The sequence below is a fragment of the Nilaparvata lugens genome, chromosome 2 (genome assembly GCF_014356525.2).
Source record: "Nilaparvata lugens isolate BPH chromosome 2, ASM1435652v1, whole genome shotgun sequence".
Classification (NCBI taxonomy): domain Eukaryota; kingdom Metazoa; phylum Arthropoda; class Insecta; order Hemiptera; family Delphacidae; genus Nilaparvata; species Nilaparvata lugens.
In genome coordinates, this window is record NC_052505.1 from 95,794,906 (window position 1) to 95,819,111 (window position 24,206).

The following is a 24,206-nucleotide window of genomic DNA, read 5'->3' on the forward strand; positions in this document are numbered from 1 at the left end:
GGAGATATAACAAATGCACTTAAAAATACAAATCCAAAAAAGGCCCCAGGTCTTGATGGTATTTCTGGAAAGGCCATCTTAAATGCGCCTCCAGAGCTAGCCCAACACCTGCTTGTAATTTTCAATTCCATTCTGAACACCCAACACTTCCCCTCAGAATGGAAAAAGAGCAAATTATTCCTGCTCCTAAAGCCAGGAAAACGCTCCACCCTACCATCCAGCTACAGGCCATCTCCATACCCTGCTTTTTCTCAAAGCTTTTTGAGAAAATGTTTCTGGAGAAACATATAAGAGATACATTAGATAGTGTGATAAGGCCAGAGCAGTTTGGATTTCGTGCAGGTTGTTCAACAACACTGCAACTAATGAATTCTGCTCTCAGTTATCAGATTCTTTCAACAAGAAAGAGCACGTGGCTGCAGTCTTTATAGACTTCAAAGCAGCCTTCGACACTGTGTGGCTGGATGGACTACTCTATAAACTTTCATCTGTCTTTCCACCTTCAACAATAAGACTCTTCAAGTCATACCTTACTAATAGGTATTTCGAAGTTCACAACCAAACCCCATCTTCAGTAAACTCTTCAGCTCTCACCCCAGCAACAGCAGGTGTCCCCCAAGGATCTGTGCTTGGACCTATCCTCTACTCCTTCTTCATCAATGACATGCCATCTCTACCTTCAGTTCAAACAAGTCTATTTGCTGATGACACCACATTCCACTCGAGCAGCATGAATCTGAATAGGGCGGCCAGGAATGTTCAAGAGCAATTAAACCTGCTTACATCCTGGTGTTCATCCTGGAAGGTAGAGATAAATCCAACTAAATGTGTGGCTGTCGCCTTTTCCCGAAAACTCAAACTTCCTCCCACTCTCAAAATCCATGGCCACGCCCTGCCATGGTCCCATACCGTCAAGTACCTAGGTGTAACTCTGGATAGAACACTCACTTTCAAACAACACATTAAAGTGAAAATTCAACACTGTCGTGTGCTGTTTGTACAACTATTCCCCCTACTTGTCACCCCTTCACTCCCCCTGAAATTTCGGCTGCTCATATTCACAGCCATCATCAGAGCATACCTGACCTATGCCGCCCCAGTCTGGTTCCCATATCTATCGAAGACCAATAGAAAACGTCTATTTGGCCTTCAAAACAGACTCATCAGAACCATCTGCAACTTTCACTACACAGTGAATAATAGGTTACTCTATGAATATGCCAGTACCCCTCAATTACTCAACTTCATTCAGCTCACATCTCGAAAGCTTCATGATACAGCTTCTATCTCGTGGCGTACATCAATAAGGCAGATGTACGAAATACCACGACCACCTCAAACCCACAAGCCACTCCCATTTCAACAATGGTGGCCTGATTGACAGTTAGCAGTTGGGCTGTAAAGGTGCCAGCAGCTGATTGTCAGTCAGCCACTGTTCACAGTACTCAATTCCCTAGGAGAGAACCCTTCTCCATTACCACTTCTCCCAAAAAAGTAGACTTGGCAGGAAAAAAAAAAATAAAAAAAAAAAAAAAAAAAAAAAAAATAATAAATAAATAAAAATAATAAATAAATAATAAAAATAATATATATATATATATATATATATATATATATAATATATATATATATAATACATATTTTATACATATTTTAACCTCGAAAATTAAATGGAAATAGAACTGGAATTAGTATATCAGATATTGATCAATATTAGAAAAATAAAAATTAGAGAATAATAAATAAATAAATAAAGATAAACTTGCCAAGCTCTACTGAAGGTCTTATATCAGGAACCCCCAACTTCAGCACTGTTATTACTTTGAGCAGTCATAGAGCTCCATAGCTCAAGACACTGCCGAGTTAGGGTGCAATGACTCACTCTAACATGTTCCACCAGTAGCGTAGCGTAGCCCTCGAGAGCACTTGCTCACTAGCAGCCTTCCACTGAAGAGCCAGAAGAGACCACCAGCCGAGACCACTACCAGAGACCACTACCAGCCGAGACCACTACCGAGACCAGGAGCAGAGCAGCGAGCAGGCCAATGAGGGAACCACGGCGAGACTAACCGCAACCTGAGGTGTCTTCCTTGTCTACTACCCAGCCGATGCCTAGGAGGAATCGAGCCGGCCGCCGAATCCAGAAGAGGAGGGCCCTACGTCGGCTTCGCCAGGTGGAGGAGAGGCTGAGGCTGTACACCGCCGCGCCAGCTGCGCCCCAAGACTTAGCGCCCCAGCCTAACAACTGGCGCGCGGTTCTGGATGCGCGGGTTGGGTGCCGAACCGACATCGGAGTGTGTGCAGCGGAAGCCTACGACCCTGCCTGCCCGGGTTTGACCGAAGGCCCCTTCTAAACGAGGAAGTGGTCGAGGAGGTCCTCCCGGCGGAGACTCGGCACGACCTCTGGCTAGTAGATCACCCGGTCAGCCCTCTCCGTAGCCCGGGTAAACCAGAGTGGAGACTGCAAACCATTGACTTGAGCCCCTGCCGGCCTGCTCTCGCACCAGACGGACCTGCCCGGGACCCTCGCGCGGCGTGGTATCGCGCCAGTCGACGACTACTAAACATCTAGCCTGCCTTGGTCCCTTTTCAGGGCCACCAGCAACAACTTGGCCCTTTGCAGGGCCACCAAAAGCCATTTTTCTTAGACAGTGGTAACAAACCCCTCGCTCGACCCGACTGACTAGCCCAATTGATGAACGAGCCACACCTTCCGCCATATCAATTATTGGCGCCTGCCAACGTGAGGCCACTCACTGTATGGAGATACAGTAACCCGTTACCACTGTCAAAACTTTTTTTTAAACAAAATGTCAACCTAAATTTTCAACTAATGTATGTCTTAAATTTTTCATCTAAATGTATGTCTTGAATTTTTCACACAAAAAATTCAAACTTATTTTCTTTCAACAAAATGTGTCTCTGAATCTTTCAATTCAGAATACCTGTCTGGGAACAGGCAATTTCCCAGTGGCGCCCATAACACCTGAACATGGTAGCGACTAGAACCGGAGCCGGAGACAGTGGAGATACGACCACCGAAGATTCGATGCAGTCAACCAGCCAGCACACCGAGTCTACATTCGCCGGCTGGCCTGCACAGACCACCGGTCAAACCGACAGCAGCACGACGCAGCCGCCCGCTTCCACCAGCGAAACCGGGGCAACGCAGCCACCCGCCTTCACCAGCGAGCCCGCTCGACCAACCACCCTGCAACCCAGCGCGCTGACCGTCAACCTGCCTGCTCCACCGTCAACCTCTAGTCACGCCACTACCGCACCCAGCAACATGGCCAACTTACCGGCTCCAGCCGTCAGCTACACCGGCAACCTCAGCCAGCTGACCAGCATAGCGACCCTGCTACCGTTCTTCCGCGGCAAGCTCCATGAAGACCCCATCACCTTCATGCGACAGTGCACCGAGCTGCTACAGGGTCACCACATTCCCAGCTATACCTGGGTCATGCTTCTAAAAGCGCAACTCAAAGACGACACTGCCGCCTGGTGGAGAGACTACTGAGAATTCATCACCACCTGGGAACAGTTCCGTGACCGACTTCAGGCCCGTTTCTCGGGAGCCCATAAAATCGCAGCCGCTCACACGGAATTTTATGGCACCACCCACAAACCGAACCAGCCAGTGGAGCGATTCATCCGTCAGAAGCTCCAACTACAGCAGCGCTTAGGAACCAACCTGGCTGAAGACGAGGTGATCGCCCTGCTCATCGGTCAGCTGAGTTCCGAGCTTCGCACCCTAGTTCGAGCTGCTCGTCCCACGAACTATGAAGAGCTGATCATGATCGCCAACGACCTGGAAACCGACCTCAACAGTTGACCAAAATATAAGCCGCCTCAACCTACGGCACCCGCAGGGCCACCCCATCGAGAGCCGCCGCCGAGGTTCAACTACAACCAGCTTCCTCAGTGTCATTACTGCCCGGCCAAGCATTTTCATCGCGACTGCCCAGAACTCGCGAAGAAACGGCAGGGAAACGGCGATACTGGAGAGACTCGGACTCCACCCCTCCAGCACGGAAAGTAGGAGTCCACTACACTAACGATGAGGTGCAAGACCCGCAGCGCCAGCCTCGCAGGTCACCACCCCAACTACAAGCGATAACCGTCACCGAACCGGCCAGCCAGTCATTCCTTGGTCACGCCACCGTGGATCCTGCCAGCGTCACCAAGCCTCCTTCCAACGTCACCGAAGACCCCTCGCTCTTCTCGGCTGACGGAGACTCTCCACGGTACCTAGCAGCCGCACCTCCACGGGCTATCAAGAATGACCCAGTACCAGTCGTCACCCGGGTCACCGTCTCACAACAGCAACCGCGTCCGGCACACCCTTGCGCGTCAACCACCCAGCCGTCACTCATGACCGTCTCACTCACAACGGATCGATCGCCTACCCGTCACGCCACCGTAGACCCTGCTAGCGTTGCTAAGTCTCCTTCCAATGTCACCGAAGACCCCTTGCTCTTCCCGGCTGACAGAGACTCTCCACAGCACCCAGCAGCCGCGCCTCTACTGGCCCGCGAGAGGAGAGCATCACCAGCCGACGATGAGCGTGTCATCGACCACCAGCCTGGGGAGGAACATGCAACTGTGACCCACACGCACCCGCCACCTACCGGGGTCGCTGTCATGGACGGAGTCACCAACACTGCCCTCGCCGCAGTCGACGACCAGGTCACCAACACTGCCCCAGCCGCAGTCAGCCACCAGGTCGCCAACACTGACCCAGCCGCCGTCAACCAGCCGGTCACCAACACTGCCCCAGCTGCAGACAGCCACCAGGTCACCAACACTGCCCTGGCCGCAGTCACCGACAAGGTCACCAACACTGCCTCCCCAGTAGTCAACAACCACATCACCAGCCCTCCGCCCAGCCAAGCACCGAACCTAGCCGTGATCCAGATAGACGGACAGACTCTACCCCGGATCCCTGTCATCCTCGCGGTAAACAACTACACGCTCTACTCGATTCAGCCGCAACGCACAACTTCGTGAGAGCTGCCCACCTCGACCACGGTACACGGATCCAACCGCTGAAGCTACCTGTACTGCTGGCCAACCGTCCCACTAGCTGTGAAACGGCCATACAAGGACATCTGGAACTCCAGATCAAACAGCACATTCAAAATATTCCCTTCCTAGGTCTACCTGACCTACGCGAAGACATCATCTTGGGACGACCATGGTTTCGGGAGAATAAGGCAGTGCTTGACTTTGAGCAAGACAGGCTAATCTACGGCAAGACGCAGCGAGACACGATCTTCTGGATAGCGCAACCACCAGTCTCAGTAGAGATGGACACTCACCTGGTTGACAAGTTACTAGAAGACACGCCCAGCGACCAGCACCGACGGTTAACAGTATTACTGCAACAACATGCAAAATTGTTCATGGAGCAGATGCCACCCTCCATCACCACGGCCGCCACCATGACAATTCAACTCAACAGCTCAGAAATACGCAGCCAGCGGCCTTACCGATACTCACGGGAGAAACTGCAAATTATCGAGTCCGAAGTTGCCGCCCTCAAGGAACGCAACCTGGTAGAAGCCAGTGATTCGCCTTACAACTCTCCAATCGTCGTTGTCCCCAAGAAGGACGGCACATCACGGTTCTGCATCGATTACCGATGGCTGAATTCCATCACCGTTCCAGCCACGGCACCGCAGATGACCCTACAGGACGTCATTCGAAGCCTGGGAACTTCAAAAATATTCAGCTCACTCGACCTACGGATGGGATACTGGCAGGTACCACTCGCACCCCAGTCTCGACCTTACACGGCCTTCACCACTCCCTACGGCGAAAAGCTACAATTTAAGGTCATGCCTTTCGGCCTACGAAATGCACCCAGCTGCTTCCAATCCATGATGAACAAGGTACTGAGTGGATACGTCGACAAGTTCTGCTACGCTTATCTCGACGACATCATTGTGTACTCAGATACCTGGGAAGAACACTTACTCCACTTAGCCAAAGTGTTTGAACGGTTAAATCTATACAATCTCTCTGTCTCAGCAGCAAATTGCCAGATCGGCCGCAAGCAACTTGAATACCTCGGTCACATAATCACCTCCGAGGGCAACCAAGCAAAACCGCAGGCTATCCTAGCTGTGACTTCTGCCCAACCACCCACCACCAGAAAGAAACTGCGAGAATTTCTCGGAGTAGTCGGCTGGCTACGAGAATTTTTACCCAACGCCGCTGACGTTTGTGCGCCTCTGTCTGAGCTACTTAGCACGAAGACGCGATGGAAATGGTCACCAACAGAAGAGACAGCTTTCCGCCGCCTACAAGCATTGACCGCCAACATCCAACCACTCTGTCGACCAGATTTCTCCAAGACCTTCATCCTACAGACAGACGCCAGCAAGGTCGGTATAGGGGCTGTCCTATACCAAGAAATCAACAATGACCATAAGGTGATCGCATACGCCAGTGCCAAGCTGAACCACACGGAACAACAGTATCACAGTAACGAACAAGAGTGCCTTGCGGTTGTCTGGGCAATAAAGCAAATATCGCCCTTACCTGGAAGGCAGGCCATTCATACTCTGTACCGACAATAAGGTGATTACCTGGTTACAAACTGCAAAGGACAGCCGTGCCAAACTCACTCGATGGGCCCTGCTCCTACAAGAATTTTACTTCACCCTAGAACACTGCCTGGGGTAAAGAGAATCAGTTCGCCGACGTACTGTCACGGCAACCCGACAACGAAAAAGTTGAGGAGACCAGTCAACAACTAGAACGAACCATGCCTCCCGACATCCTGCCAGTCACCAGTGAACCCGCTACGCTAGCAAGCATCGCAACCGAAACTGAACTGTTAGAAGAGATTCGGAAAGCACAGGCCACAGACGACCAGATCAACGCGCAGGTGCAACGATGGATGGAGATCGAACCCCGACCGTTGGAGGATCAACTGGGAACTGATCAAGTATTCCTCACCAGTTACCGCCTACACAACCGACTCTGGGAGAAGAAGACACGCGACGGTTGGCGAATAGTCATACCGCCCAACTTTCGCACCCGGCTACTGTTCCGCTATCACGACGATGATCTAATGGGAGGCCCTGTATGAAGGCGCAGATAACCGCGTACGTACAAAATTGCCTGCTGTGTAGCTGCTCAAAAGCGTACAACCGGAATCACGAACCTACGCAACGACCGCGACGGTCTACTAGACATGGGAAACCGTATGTCTCGATCTGATGGGCCCCTACCCACTCTCCATGCGAAGAAATCGATTCATATTGGTCATCACTGATTCTTTCTCCAGGTGGATAGAAGCCTACCCGCTGCCTCACGGCGACGCCAACACGATTGGCCGCACGATGGATACGCACCTGTTTCCAGATGGGGATACCCAAAAATCCTACTCTCCGACATGGCACTCAGTTTACGGGGAAACTATGGAACGAACTCTGCCTCAAATGGGGAGTCTTACACTACACCACGCCAATTTATCACCCCCGAGCCAACCCTACCGAGAGAAGGAACCAGGAACTCAAGAAGGGACTATGGATCCGCCTACAAGAACAACACCAAGAATGGGAGAACCAAACCATCCGTGCTATTCACCCTGCGAAATCGACAGAACACGGCAACAAGATACAGCCCCAGTCAAATCCTGTTTGGCCAAACCCTTCCACGGCCAGGGGAATGGAGCCACTGGCCCGAAAATCAACTCAACCGCACAAAGACCATATTAACCAGCGTCTACACACGCTAACCGCAATCCAACGCGAAGCCGTGTTGAACAAGAAAATTATCTCATAGGAAGGGAGACCCGATAGCCGAGACACAGCCTCGTTACCAGATCGGCGACAGGTGCTCACACGGAATCATCAACTCTCAAACAAGGCTCAGAAATTCCACGCGGCCTAGCACCCAGATGGAAGGGACCATTACGGTCGCCCACAACCAAGGAGCTGTCTACTGGATCACCCGTGACAACGAGACCATCAAGGTGTATGAGGACTCAACTACGCCCGGCTCCGTAGCCCGGGTAAACCAGAGGGAGACTGCGAACCATTGACTGAGCCACTGCCGCTGCTCTCGCACCAGACGGACCTCCGGGACCCTCGCGCGGCGTGGTATCGCGCCGTCGACGACTACTAAACTCTAGCCTGCCTTGGTCCCTTTTCAGGGCCACCAGCAACAAACTTGGCCCTTTGCAGGGCCACCAAAAGCCATTTTTTCAGACAGTGGTAACAAACCCCTCGCTCGACCCGACTGACTAGCCCAATTGATGAACGAGCCACACCTTCCGCCATATCAAGAGTTAAAATATTGCCAAAAGATTTCTTAGTGCGCCTCTAAAGGGCCAACTGAACATACCTACCAAATTTGAACGTTTTTGGTCCGATAGATTTTTAGTTCGAGTGAGTGAGTGAGTGAGTCAGTCAGTTAGTCAGTGAGTGCCATTTCGCTTTTAAGATTATCAAATTAAATATTGATCTTTGGGAATCCGCTTTTATTCGACCAAATTTAGGATCTGAATATACAGAGTGTCCCACGAAACTGTTTGAAATTTGGCTTTGAACTCGACTACACGCACTTTTGTACTTTTTTTCAACTTTGAGCGCTCATAAAAAGTTCAAAAACGTCAAAAAAATAACAAATTATGTGAATGTAATTGAAATGTCTTCCTCTCTCCAACCATATCCTTAGAATTAAATTTATACTGATATTTTCCAATTTATTTACGTTTTTTTCAAATATCGAAAAATCGATAGATCTCATAGAATTAAGTTTGTTTTTCGGTAATTCTTCAAAATTCTATTTTTAATAAGTGAATATTTCCGTCATTTTAGTTATAATAATGTGAAATATTTCTTCTATGTTTAGTTTTGAAGCATCTAAATTTGAAAATCTACTTTGTGAAAATACATGAGGATTGAAAATTTTATGAATTGAAAAACTACAAGACTCAACCTATTTCGGACTATGTGTTATCTAAATTTGGGAGAAGAATAGCACAAGGTTACCTTATTCTCCCTCTCATTGATAATGTACTTATTGTATAAATGAATAAAGAATTAATAAAATGAAAAAAAAATAAATGAATAAATCTCGGAAGGTCGATATGAGACAATTTTGCCAATTTCATGCAGGGGTGCCATTTAGGGGGGGGGGGCGGTTGGTCTAGGCCCTCCCAAGGATCGGATATATAATGAAAATGCGGGTCTATCTACGCGAATCCTTAGAATTTCATACTGTTTTTAAACAGCAGTAGTATAATTCCTTCTACAGTATGAACAATGTAGCAAAATTGCCTTGAAAGTATGGCTACGGGTATGGAGTAATAAAGAATATTTTTTTCTCTGTGGTATAGTTGAAGCTTAAATATAGAATGGGTACAATTATTGATCAGGGCACAATAGGTGAGTTATTGCATAAATTTCAATGTGAGAATAACAAGTTGCAAGATGTCACAGTGAAAACAAAAATAAGGGCACAATCAGACAATCAAAAATGTACATATACAGAGTTGGTGAGAATTATGGGAACAGCTTAATGTTTCTTTTGCTCTCTAAATGAAAGTTATTTTCCAATTAGAATATGATCCCCTATGAAATTGTCATTGTAAAAAAAATAACTGTTTCCATGATTTTTAAGAAATCTGTTTCAGTGTATTCGTACTTTAGGGCCTCTCTGTAGGCCTATATTTCTAATAAATATTTCATGATTTAATAACTAGCCTAATAATGTATGTGTTTGTATTATTATATTGATACTTTAACCACATTTGTAAAAAACTGGACAAATGAAGCATATATTGAAACATCTTCGAATGTAACATTTATGGGGAAAAACCCAGGACCCGCTATCCTTTGGGGGTATTCCTCCCCCCTTATACCGCTTGGTTTTTGCCCCCCCCCCTAGCAGTTTGGTGAAATGGCGCCACTGATTTCATGTAAAATCCATGGCTTTCGGTTGTGCCACCTTTCGTGGGACACAAAATGGGACACAATATGAGAGCTGACGCCTCCTGACTCTTTCCGTGATTGTAATGCTTGTTCAAATAAACCAGCGAATGTATGAAGTTTCAGATGTAATAAATTTATTTTGCAGGTGCCTGGTATACTGCTAGTCCAAATCCCAAAACGAGTGGTGAGTTTCCTGAGCGCCATTTTCTTCATAGCCATCTTGGTGTTGATCTTGACTCCGCTCGGATTCCCCTACTCGTCCGATCCGGCGGCTCCGGCTCCGCAAAGGCATATGATACTGGTTAGTGGTTCGGAGTCCACCTATAGTTAGATGCATTCTATGTTTCTTTCTTACATTCATTGGCGCTACAGTCCGATGTGGACCTTGGCCTCCTGCAAATTACTCTATATTATTTGATTTGATTTTATTCATTTCATTGATATGTTTTGAAAGGAATGCTTGATTGTTTGAAGTAAATAACAGTATATAACAGTATACTGTTTTATAACAGTATAATATACTATTAGTATCAGTATAATATTCAGTGATTATTACTTTCCTTGTCCAATTACCATGGTAAGGAAAGTATTGCTTTCCGAAAAAAATTAAGGTACCCCAATTTCTAAATTTCTATACGTTTCAAGGTCTCCTGAATCCAAAAAAGTGTTTTTGGGTATTGATCTGTATGTGTATGTATGAGTGTATGTGTGTCTGTGTACACGATATCTCATCTCCCAATTAACGGAATGACTTGAAATTTTCAACTTGAGGTCCTTGCAATATAAGGATCCAACACGAACAATTTCGATCAAATGCGATTCAAGATGGCGGCTAAAATGGCAAAAAAAGTTGTCAAAAACAGGGGGTTTCGCGATTTTCTCGAAAACGGCTCCAACGATTTTTATCAAATTTATACCTAAAATAGGCATTGATAAGCTCTATCAACTGCTACAAGTCCCATATCTGTAAAAATTTCAGGAGCTCCGCCCCATCTATGCAAAGTTTAATATTAGATTCCCAATTATCAGGCTGAGATACAATTTAAATATAGAATCTCAAGTCGAAAATATTGAGCATGAAAATCTCTACAATTAGTGTCCAGTAACATTTTCACCTAAAATTGAAAATAAGCTCGAAATTCGAGAAAATGTGATTATTCAATTGCAAACTGTTGGCAACTGTTAATTCTATTAAATGATTCACTATGAAGAGATAGCAGACCTCGTGTGTCTCCAGCGTTATTGTCCTGTCTGTCACCAGCTGGCTCAGATCTTTGAATAGTAGACTTGAGATGCGCGTGAACACTAGTGTCTGGTGATCAGTTTTCATGACGGCAAGGAAAGTTGTGTGAGTGCGCCACACCGGATTATTTTGTGTTTTCAGCACGTGGAGCGGACGTTCCATGGGGTGGGTGGGGAGGTGGAGGAGCAACGCGCTGGCTTCTGGGTGATCAACCTGGATGTGAACTCGCCTCGTTCGGTCAGCTCACTGGTGCCCGAGATGGCGCGTGCGCAAGTAATCGACGAGGACTGCGACAAGCGACTCTACTGCGGTCTGCCCTACATCATACCTGTCATGACGTTCATATGGTCAGTAGCTGTCACAACACTAATTAATAATGATAAATATGCCTTTATTTTGCACAAATAGGCAAGCTTGAACAGATCTAGATAAGTAAATAAATGTTTATTTCCTAAAAAAACTGAAATTACTACATCAATTGCAGAAAATATTAGATAGTTTACAATTACATACAATGGTTAGTTTCAGAAATTTCTTATAATGTGTCTTCTACATGTTTATAGTTGCCCAAGCGAAAATGGGTCTCTCAAGGTCGAAATTTCCTCTTGACACCACCACCCGTCTCTACCAACACTGTTGCCACTTTGTACTAGGGGTGACTAGTAAGAGAGAAAGTGAATGTGTGTGAGAGAGAGGGTTGGAGAGTGAAGTATTTGTTCTTGTGAGGAGTATTGTTTGTCTTCTCTGGGTTGCTGACTATGACGAGGACAATATAGTTTACAGTTTTTCAAATGTATTGTACATAATGATTATATATTATTATATAATACAAATAACTTTCTAACAGCTGTACTGGTGTCTGAATGAGAATTGATCAAATGAGAATTCATGCAAATTGAAAAATGCAGAGTGAAGTGGACACTACAAGAATATTGAATAAAATAAAAAAATACATCACTCCACTTCCAATTCATTATTATAAAAGTCTTCAAGTAACCTTTATGAAGTAATAGCTCAATAGTTGCATTTATAAAGAAAAATCTAATCATTATTATAAAATTGGATTTCTTGATGTCATGACTCAAGAAAGAGTTATAAATTATACATAACAATATTCCTCCATTTCATAATGTTGAAGAAGATAGCGGTGGAGGGGAGGAGGTAACGGGTGAGGTTATTGTTCTAACTTCAAAGAATGACACAATAGAACTTTTGAACCTGACGTGCTCAAAAGAATTTGTGACAGGTAGTGAAGGAAAATAGGAAGAGGGAAGGTATGAGAAGGAAAGAGCGATCTTCAGGGTATAGAAATATAGGTAGTCAATGTATATAGACTGGTCGAGTGAGGGGTGGACAACAGTGGCAACATTGCAGTGGCCTTGAGAGACCCATTTTCGCTTGGGCTACTATAGTGTTTTCTGTGTGGAAATTGACCTACTCCACTATGGCGTACCATCATAGAGAAACAATAGTGTTAGTAGATATCCCATGGTATAGGGCGTTTATGTCGCAGCTTTTACTGTTATCCCAAGCCGATTACTGTCGATTATTGTAGATTTTGGGGTGAGAGTGTATGAACGGCACAATATGAGAGACTACCAGTGTCACACAACTTCAAGGGAAAGAACTACGTGGACTATCGGCTTGAGATAACAGTAAAAGTTGCGACATAAACGCCCTATACCATGGGATATCTACTCAAGCTATTGTTTATCTATGGTACCATGTTCTAGAGTAGGGTTTGTTTGTTTTTTTTGTGCGGATTAGTAATATTAGTAGGCTAAGTGTTAAGTAAGTTATTAGTTGAAAATATGAGTTATTGTTTGCAATAATGTTTTCTATGTTCTGTCTTCCTTTGCTCATCAACCAATTGTGTACTATTGTTTTGAACTTTCTAGAATGATTAATCTGTTAACAGTTTGCAGGAAGTAGATTATATAATTTTGGTGCTAAATGTCTTTGGTAGGCTATAGTGCCTTCCTTGCAACATTGGTGATGAAAAGATTCCTGTATGTGGTGTTGTGGTTGTGGTTTCTGGTTTGAAATGTTGTTGGTTTCTTGTGTAATCTGCATAGTATCTCCTTGGAGTAAAGATGTCTTGGATCCATCACGTCAAACTCATTGAATAGCTGGTTAGCGTGGTGGCTTCTGATTGATGACCCTCATGATCAGCTTCTGTACCCTGAGGAGCGGTTCGATGTGTGAGAAGCTTGTTCCTCCCCATCCTACAATCCAATACAGTATGAGGGACTGTGCTAGAGATAAATGTAACAATTACTTACTCCTCAGCTCTACAGGTCGTTACAACCCTTGACCTCCCTCACAAAGCCTCTCCATCTCTCCCGATTCTCTGCCTGCTTTTTCCAGTTGCGAACTATAAGCGTTCTCAAATCCCGCGCCACATTATCTGTCCATCTCTTTTGGTCTTCTTTTTCTTCTTCTATTTTATAATCCTCTCATCACCCATTCTCACCAAGTGTCTATTGACAAACGCTGTTATGATTCTATTATTAATTTTCTGAGTCTTGTGAAATTAGCAATTTTATAAAGTTTGTTGAAATACTGAGTAGCCTGTTTTTTAGCATTTTTATAAAGTGTGTTGAAATAACAAGTAGCCTGTTTTTTGTTTTTAGGCAAACGCATTGGATACCAGGTCCTTCGCCGATTATTTCTATACCGACTGAACTAACTTTACTCCAAAGAGAGGTTAGGCCTCAAAATATCCATAGGTTGACATTCGAAGCTGTGGGTGAGTAACCTTTTCAACAGTTTTTCTTTGTTTTTGGTGATTAATTCGATATAAATGATAAGAATAAGAATAAGAATGATTTTTATTCCTTTTAGTGCATACAAACAATGCTATCGGAAACGTCAAAATATACATTATAAATACATCATAATAAAATAACAGAATAATAGAATAAAAGTTTCATTCATTCAGGACACAAACAATGCTATTGGAGACCTCTATTAAGGTTTCCTCCATATATGCAATAAAACAATAATATCAAGAATAAAACAATCCAACGTACATAATGCATCATTTAAATATAAGCACCAAAAAATATAAAAGACTACAGAGTACTATCACGTATGGTTTCCAAAAAAATAATTCTCTACTGGCAGCTGGAGGAAATCAGAAAGCGAGTATAGTGGGAACTGTAAGAGAAGGTTTTCAAGTTTTTGTCGGAATACTGTTAAAGGCAAGTTTCTGGCTGAGTCTGGCAGAATATTAAAAAGTTTCAAGGATACATGATTAGGACTAGTTAATACTTTTTTCAGTCTTGTGTAAGGTACATCTATTTTTGTCTTATTTCGTGTATTATGGCTGTGGATGTCAACTCTGCATCTATATGATCCTATATCCTTCTTTACTTGAAGTAGGAGTTTGAATGCTACCATACTGTAAACTGTCATAACTTTTTCCTTTATAAATAATGGCCTGCAATGCTCCAAATACGCTGCACCTGATATAATTCTTATAGCCTTTTTCTGTAGTAAGAACACTCTTTGCACATCTGGGGCACAAACCCACAAGACCAATCCGTACATAAAGACACTCTGAAAAAAGCGAAATAGCACATTCTTAAATAGTGTACGGGTACACAATCCCTGAGCCTTCGAAGGGTATATATAACCCTACTAAGTTTGGAGCAGACACTTTCTATATGAGGTATCCAAGTGAGTTTATAATCTAGTGTAATGCCAAGAAGCTTAGCACTTTTTGCACTCTGACTGATCTGTCTCAAACCAAGCACTAGCTTCTGGGTCTGGTTGTATTCAAAATAGACGGTTTGCCCTAAACCAGGCTTCTGCCTCGCCCTGACATCTGGACATCTTTTGTTCAAGAGCACTGAGATCCACATCAGCAGTAACTAATGATGAATCATCAGCATAGCATACCACCTTGGATCGAATGCTAAACCCAATATCGTTCATCATAACCAGAAAAAGTAGAGGCCCAAGAATGGACCCCTGAAGAACGCCATGTGGTACAGCAATTGGCTTGGAAAACTCTGAGTTTACACATACTGTCTGGATACGACCCTGTAAATAAGATTCTAATAGTTTAAGAGCATTGTTTTGGATACCAAGAAATTCTAATTTACTTAATAAAATGTTTTGATCCACCACATCAAATCCTTTAGTCAAATCGAAAAGAACCAATCCTGTGTGATTCTTATCATTAAAACCATTCTCAATGTCAGCCACAATGGTACTAACAGCATCAATAGTTGACCTACCTTTCCTAAATCCGTACTGAGTTTCACTGAACAAACCATTTGATTCAAAGAATTCATATAGTTGTGAGGCAATAATGTATTCAAATATCTTACTAAAGATGGGTGGTACCGATATTGGCCTAAAGTTTTCTGGTGAATCTTTGTCCCCCCTCTTGTATATGGGCACTGTTCTAGAATGCTTAAGTGTTGATGGAAAAACTGATTCTCTGATACAGGCATTAAAACAAGATGTTAATGGCTGTAAAATAAAATTCAATGACTTGTTTTATGAATGAGCTGGAAAGGGAATAAATATCTTTGCTAGTGGAGGACTTCATTCTAGAAACTATTAAGAGACTTGATCACATGATACTTCTTTTAATACAAATACAGCCTGCGTTTTTGGGGAAGATACCAGAAGCTCCTCAGCAGAAACAGCTGAAGGCTCGATCACTTTATGAATTTCTGCTACAGCACTGATAAAGTATTGGTTGAATTCTTCAGAGGATACAGTTGTAACAGTAGACTGAGCAGGCTTGGATTTTTTTCGAATAATTTTCCAAGCCACTGAGCATTTATTGTTAGCCGATTCAATAAACTTGCCATTATGGTTCAGTTGAGCCATTTTCAATTCACATCTGTACAGCTTCTTAATATTATTATACGTCAACCTAGCTGAGTATGTAGCCTACCTTCTTTTTTTAATCTATCATAGGCAATAAGAACATAATTTTTCAAGACATTCAAAGCAGGTGAATTCCTCATATTTTGAGCAGGATAATTATGAAATGAGCAGGATATTACTACTTAATCTCCAGATTACATTCAATTGTTTCTGATGAAGAATTCCTTGAAAAATATTGGTTACGCTCATTAATTAATTAATAAAAACATTAATAAAAATATTTTTTAACCTTAAATGTAAGGTTAATACATTGCCATAGACATGTATGGGATAGAAAATACACTATTGATGCATCATCACTTATGAACTAATGAAATGATGATTTTGCAATTTTATATGAAGAAGCTTTAATATAATATATATTCTGAATTTACCGAGATTGGATATAGGCTTATTTCCATGTTTATTAATCAAATAATTTTAATTCAGTATTGAAAATACTGAATCAATGAAAATGCATTAATAAATGTATTCTACATCAATGAAATGTATTAATTACGATTTTCAATGATTTTTCATTATGTTTCACTGTAATGAAAAGTATACTTTCCACCTCAACAACACAGAATAACAAGGGGTACAAAATTACTTTCCAATCGGAAAGGGAAGAAGAGGTTCCATTTTTGTTATCAACAATGATAATACCCAAATATTAGTTTCAGTAGCCTAAACAATAGTTTTTTTTCCTTTTGTATCACTTCAATTGGTTCAAATGATACGCTACATATTGTAGAAAGGAATGAACACTCCTTTATCACAAGATTTGATACAAAACTTTCAAGTTATGATTTGTATAAGTTATCTAATTTGATTCAAAATTTACGCAACAATAAAATCCCAACCAAACCGAGCTTTCCCCAAGTGATTCCGTGGCGTAATTAGTAACACGTGTGACTGTTGAGGGTTTTCAATTCTGACGAAGATTATGCACGTAATTTTAACAAAATAATGAATAATTATTATATTAATGGATGTTTTCGTTTCCTGGACATTGCATTTGATATCACCATATTTTCCCCAGTGCAAAGCACGGACTACTTGCTAGTTTTTTTTTTTATAAATACCACTGATTTACTAAAACAAATTGAGATACCAGTTTCGGTTGTTACACTGTTATCAATCTCTAGTAAAATGTAAGCTTAAACATTGAGCAAAAGAATGTAATTATAGTGTTGGTGAAGCCACACGTTTGGCCATTAGATCGAGGGAATTATGAGATGATCAAACGTCCATGCTTTACGCGACTCTGGTCGAGAAGAGACTCGACTCAAATGGTGACGTCGCGGAGACTAGAATTGACTGGTCTGAGTGTCACCATTTGGAACCACTAGAGTCGAGTCTCTTCTCGACCTGAGTCGCGTAAGTGTGAGTTGAGCCTTAGTCAACTCGGCTATCTGGTCGGCAATTAGCTATTAACCAATAAAAGTTGAAATCTACTGTTCTATTAATTTATTCTTATGACTTGAATTTGGCAGCGAGTCCTTCGGAAAGCTCTACTGTCATTGGTCCTTTTCTTTCAATATTAATATGGATGCATTACTTTAATATGAATATCAAAAGAATCTTACAAAAGAACTTGAAACTCACAAAACTGATGTCTGTTTGCGAGCGTGTAAGATAAAAAAAATACTGAATTTGAATACCTTGAAATCTGTCGCTATTTCAATTTCTGAATCTGTTGCTTGTGTGGAGTGTGAGTTGGTAAGTGTGTTGTGATTGGTTGGTTGGGTTACAGGTCCAGACCACATGACCCTGCTGGTGTCACCACGCGATGGCATGGAGCTGGTTGGCTGGAGCGTGGATGCATCCAAGCCACTCGCCGGCCCCAAGTGGCACGGACGCAACACATACTTTGTCTACTACTCGTGTGCCAGCGACCCCCGAGCCCTGGCGATTCTACATCGATTTCAAGGTTAGACCTTATAAGATAGCATAGGAAGATATCCCATGGTATAGGTAGTTTATGTTCCAAATTTCGAGCCGATTTCTTGTTAACTGAAGCCGATTACTGTTTTGTTAGGGTGAGAGTGTAAGCACGACACAGTATTCGAGATTATCAGCGTCGCATAGCTTCACGAAAAAGAAAACTACATCGGCTTGAGTTAACATTGAAAATTGGAACATGAACACCCTATACTGTACTATACCATCTTCTGTGCTATATTTACTCTACTTTTAGACTAATATACCATCTATTTTAAGATTTGCTTACAGACTTGAGCGCCACGAACACGCTTATTTCATTTTTCATCAGCTGATTATTGACCGAGCAAAGTGAGGTCTAAGATTCAAGTCGACGGTTTGGCATTTCTCGTTTGAATGTTTATATGTTGCGCATTTACGGCGAAACGCGGTAATAGATTTTCATTGACAGGTATGTTCCTTTTTAAGGTTTCTGGAAATTTTTGCATTTCAAGGATAATCTAAAAGGAAAAAGGAGCCTCCTTCATACGCCAATATTAGAGTAAAAATCAGACTATAGAATTATTCATCATAAAATCAGCTGACAAGTGATTACACAGATGTGTGGAGAAGCCAGTCTATTGCTGTATTTTCAATCAGGTACTTGTGGATGAGAATACTGCGTGAGGTCTACTGTTCACAGAACTACTATTACCTGTATTTGTACAGAAGCAGTAAGGTACATGTAAGTCTGGTACGACTACGCTTGTTACATCATCATAAACAATACTCTTATCTATATATATAAAAGCGAAATGGCACTCACTCACTGACTGACTGACTGACTGACTGACTGACTCACTCACTCACTCACTCACTCACTCACTCACTCGCATAACTAAAAATCTACCGGACCAAAAATGTTCAAATTTGGTAGGTATGTTCAGTTGGCCCTTTAGAGGCGCACTAAGAAATCTTTTGGCAATATTTCAACTCTAAGGGTTGTTTTTAAGGGTTTAAAGTTCGTCTTTTAGCATGTATATTCTTCTTCTCCCAATCTCTTAATTAGAATTGAAATTTCCATATCATATGTTACTATAGAACTATAATCTAGATAGAGTACCTCTTCGAAACAGTTGTTAACTGGCAACTGAATTGATAATTTTGTCAGGTTGGCATTAAGTTGAGTTGCTTTTGTTAGGTTGGCACCAAGTTGAAGATTTAAATGCATTTATCGCGGAAAAATTGATTGGGCACTGCTACTTCAATCCTGGGAATATCATATTACTAGCCGTCAGGCTCGCTTCGCTCGCCATATCTGTTTAGCCAGACGTTTAGTCTGGACCCCCGACTGGAATGTCCTAATATAATATGGTAAAAATGAAAAATGCAGGCGAGCGAAGCGAGCCTGCTGATCTCATTCTTGGACGATCCAGTCGGGGGTCCAGGTGGCGGAGCCCCCTGGCTAGACGGATATGGCGAGCGAAGCGAGCCTGACGGCTAGTGATGATATAAGAAGCATAGCATCAGGTGATGAAGAGTGGAATGCGCGTGTCCATGGCGCTCAAGTATGCCCGCAGCTTAAAGCTGCGTTCACACCAAAGTTATTAACAAAATGTTAATAACATAATCCTTATAGATTCTATTTTCTATTATATGAACACAACTTAACATTCACATGATGAACATATGTGTTTGTCAAGTTCCGTTCAATCTAATAGAATCTATTAGGATTAAGTTATTAACATTTTGTTAATAACTTTGGTGTAAACGAGGCTTAAGATTCAACTGGCAAATAGTTATTTCAGCCTAGAATTATTGGGTCAATCTTAACAACACTGAGTTAACCTTCCGGCAGTCGCGCTGTTGTAAAAAGTACAACAGTTTCATATACAACTTCAATAAAACTATTGGATGGGGTGGTGTCAGTGAATGACAAAACTTTCTCTCCATCACTTCACTGAGTTGATCAACCGAGCAATGTTTCAGTCTTTAGGTGTCATTTAGTCGCGACAGTGCATATGATAGGGAAAGAGACTGCCAACGAACCAATAACACGGAATTGTTGGCTTTTCTTGGTGTACCTTATTGGGCTACAAAAAGGTAATCATGCGTAGGAATAAGTTCATAGGCATAATATAATAATCCAATGAGATGGAAATAGTAATTATACAATTAATTAAAATGTTTTGACAGTAAACAGAGTACATAACACTTGGAAAATTGGATGTTGTAGAAATTAGAACAAGGGCGCGACTACCGGAAGGTTAAATAACAACTGGAGGTAGCACCATAGAGAAACACTAGCGTAAGTAGATATCCCATGGTATAATGTCGCAACTTTTACTGTTATCTCAAGCCGATTACTGTCGATTATTGTCGATTTTTACTGTTTTGTTGGGGTGAGAGTGTATGAACGGCACAATATGAGAGACTACCAGTGTCACACAGCTTGAAGGGAAAGAACTACGTGGACTATCGGCTTGAGATAACAGTAAAAGTTGCGACATTATACCATGGGATATCTACTTATGCTATTGTTTCTCTATGGTAGCACTGACTGAAGCAGCAGCGTTTTAAATTAGAACAAAAACTATAGTGGAAAATTGGATGCAACGCTGCTGCCTCATTCGGTGCTACTTCTCTCTATCCTTGTCTGTTATTAGACAAAGTAGATAGCACGATCCTTCACCAACACCGCACCAAATTGCTTGTTGGCTATGTAGATATATCATCACCTACCAAAATATGAAATATCAATCACTTACTTCATCCCAGCGCCATCTATGTCAGCATTTGGCCGCACCAACAAGAAGCCTCCAGGTGGATCTATCCTTAGCATCCCCTCTTGTTATGAATATTTATTAAGAAATCATGATAAGATTATTCTCTTGATGAATATCAATTGAGATATAATTGATTAATATTACTAACAAGAATAAACAATTAATTTTTTATCAGATATACTGGGATAACTTGAATCACAGCTATAAAATGAGGCATAACAGCTATAACTAAACAACAGAAATATAAATAAAGATGATGAAAAAAGAGAACTGGCTACTACCCCTTCCTATCATTTCCAACTGACTTGATAACGTGAATCTCATTGTAGACTGATATAGACAGATCGATATTATTTAGTTATAGTTTGCCGGCCAGGATAGCCGAGACGACTAAAGCTGGGTTTTCGTTTGTGCGTAAATGCCGCGTCGACCACGACAGGGATAGAATCTCAAATTGGGTAGATTGATTTCAATTTGTCTACATAACCTAGAAGATTATGTTCAATTATATTTTAATGGGGCAGGCTGAGCTTATATTTTTTATACTTTTAAATGGCAATATGTTGATATTATTAGAAATGTGTGATTCTTGAATAATAAACACAAATAATGAAAAGTTTTTTGATCAGCTGTTTTAGCACACTTGAAATTTAGACAATATGAATGTCAACAATGCTTGTCAACTGCGGAAGTTTTCGCACAAACGAAAATGCACCTAAGGCGTTGCACCGTTCAGTCTGCTAGCGCCACTTGGTCGCGGGTTCGAATCCCGCCGAATCCCTTCGGATGACGTTTGGGCATCTCATCAAATTCATAATCTTACCCTCAAACTTTCCTTTACCCACGCACAAGAAAAAAGCTTATGTGGGCTCATCTGCAAAAATAATCGTCCTGAATTTAACAGGTTTGCAATAGTAAGATTTGAAATTTGGTTTCACTGAAGCCTACTCTCAATGATCATGTTATTAACTGTCGTCTTTAATGTGTATCGTTCCGTTTTTATTTTGTGTTGGTTCTTTGGGAAATGAAAATTCATCCATCGATCGATTGCTTAATTAATTCATTAGTTCTGTGAGAACCTAACCTAACCAAACCCAATCTAATCATATCTAACCTAACCTAACCTAACCAAATTTAACCTAACCTAACGAAATCTAACCTAACCTAACCGGTTTGATTGATTAATTGGTGATTGCAGGTGCCCGCCGACAAACAAGGCAGTCTGGTAGACGTGGCACTGTGCGGCCATTTTATACACGGCGCCCACCAGACGTCCGTGCGACTGCGCAGATTTCTCGCGCAGTTTCCGCCCTGGACGGTCACTTCCGGTTGGACGGCCTCCTACAAGTCCTACGTCTTTTGACCCAACTCACAGTACAGCTGTGCTCCCAGAACGTACCATTTGTCCCACCTATATCTCTGTCTACTCATCGTTTTCGTGAGCATCATCAACCAAACTAAAGACTCGATTATTTATGTTGATATATTGTTCGTTCTATGACGTATCTTATAAAATTTGTTGAGTTAATGTGGAACTTGAACCATGATTGAAAAAATGTTTTTTTTTAATATAAACACGTTTTTTCAGCTGGTTTATATTTTTCTCATATATTTATATCAAAATCTACTCGTCATTGTTGTAAGCATCGTCAACCAAACTGAAGACTCGATTATTTATGTTGATATTATATTACTCGTTCTATGACGGTTCTAGTAAAATGTGTTGAATATTTTTTGATGTGGTACTCCCGCATTCAAAAACAATGTTTTGTTTAATAATACAAACAAGTTTCTTATAGGTTGGTTTATGCAGGATGACACAGAATAACGGGAACTTTTAAAAACGCCATAAAACATAAGTGGGAAGGGCAAACATGAGTTTATTCGAACTAATGTAAAGTTCAAGACTTGCCATTTAAGAAGTATTAATAACATCTAACACTTTTTGACAATTACTTCTTCAAGATGGCTTCCTCCTACATGAATACACTCTTGAAATCTATGTTGACGATTCCTCATTGATCGCTGCAACATATGCGTTTCCTGGTCCCATGATCTGTCCACCTGCGATTTTCTGTTTGTGGAGCTAACTAAAATCAAACGTTTTCACAACTTGACCAATAACTGTGGTTGAATCATAACAGACACTTCAAAATGAAATTAACAATATCCCAGCTGAAATGCTGCAGCAATCGTTCAGGAATCTCTACACAGATTTCAAGAGTGTATTCGTGCAGGAGGAAGCCATCTTGGAAAGTAATTGTCGAAAAGTGATAGATGTCATTAATAATTCTCAAATCGCAAGTCTTGAACTTTACTTTGAATAAAATCATTTTTTCCCTTCCCACTAATGTTTTATGGCGTTTTTAAAAGTTCCCGTTATTCTGTGTCACTCTGTATTATTCTCATATAACTATATCTACTCGTAAGCATCGTCAACCAAACTAAAGACTCGATTATTTATGTTGATATATCATTCGCTGTTTGATGGCTCTTATAAAATTTTTCAAAGTGGAACATCCCCTTGATTGAAAAAACAATGTTCTATTAAATAATATAAACACTTTCTTCACGTTTGTTGGTTTAAATGTTTTCGCCACACTGCACAGAAAGCAGCTGTTTTCCAGTCCCTACGTAGATCTGAAAGACATTGTTTGCAGACGACTCTTGTCTGACGTCAGAACAGGTTTCTTTCCGGCCGCTAAATTTCAAGTGTGCTAAAACAGCTGATCAAAAAACTTTTCATTATTTGAGTTTATTATTCAATAATTAAAACATTTATAATAATATCATCTTATTGTCATTTGAAAGAATAAAAAAGTATAAACTCAACCTCCCACATAATTGAACAATTTCCTGTACAATAAAATACTTGGACAATTTCCTGATATTCAGATTACCTCAGATTTGCTAGAGCTATGCTATGATCTTCCACTTTTGCTTTCGGAAGTGCTTGGACAATTTCCTGATATTCAGATTACCTCAGATTTGCTAGAGCTATGATTTTCCACTTTTGCTTTCGGAAGTGCTTAATAAACAATATTCTCATATATATATATATATATATATATATATATATATATATATATATATATATATATATTGTTCATTTTTCTGTGTGGCGAAAAATAGCGTTCGCACCACGGGAAAAATGTTTTTCCGGCTCTCAATCTTTTCTAGTCCTCGGCCTATGGCCTCGGACTTGAAAACCGATTTCGAGCCGGAAAAGTCTCATTTTCGGCCCTAGGTGCGAAATATATTATTCCAACATCCACTGGTAGTTTTTTTATATTTTGTCGACCTCTGTTGCCAGCTCAAACTGTAGATTATTGTGTTTATATTAGGTAATACATTGTTCACTATGACCTTTCTAGTAGTTTGTTGGTTTATATTCTTCTCATTGACTACAGATCTACT

General features: G+C 41.7%; 1 protein-coding gene across 1 annotated transcript in view; it reads left to right on the forward strand.

The window, feature by feature from the left end:
• Nucleotides 1-22,540, forward strand: part of LOC111060553 (endoplasmic reticulum metallopeptidase 1) — an 84,191-nt gene extending 61,651 nt beyond the window's left edge. The window contains exons 10-14 of the mRNA XM_039422166.1: nt 10,096-10,251; nt 11,335-11,540; nt 13,827-13,942; nt 17,837-18,013; nt 21,988-22,540. Coding sequence (XP_039278100.1) covers nt 10,096-10,251; nt 11,335-11,540; nt 13,827-13,942; nt 17,837-18,013; nt 21,988-22,250 — 918 coding nt within the window. The 3' untranslated portion in view covers nt 22,251-22,540. The remainder of the gene's footprint in view (nt 1-10,095; nt 10,252-11,334; nt 11,541-13,826; nt 13,943-17,836; nt 18,014-21,987) is intronic.
• The last annotated feature ends 1,666 nt before the right edge of the window (nt 22,541-24,206 follow it).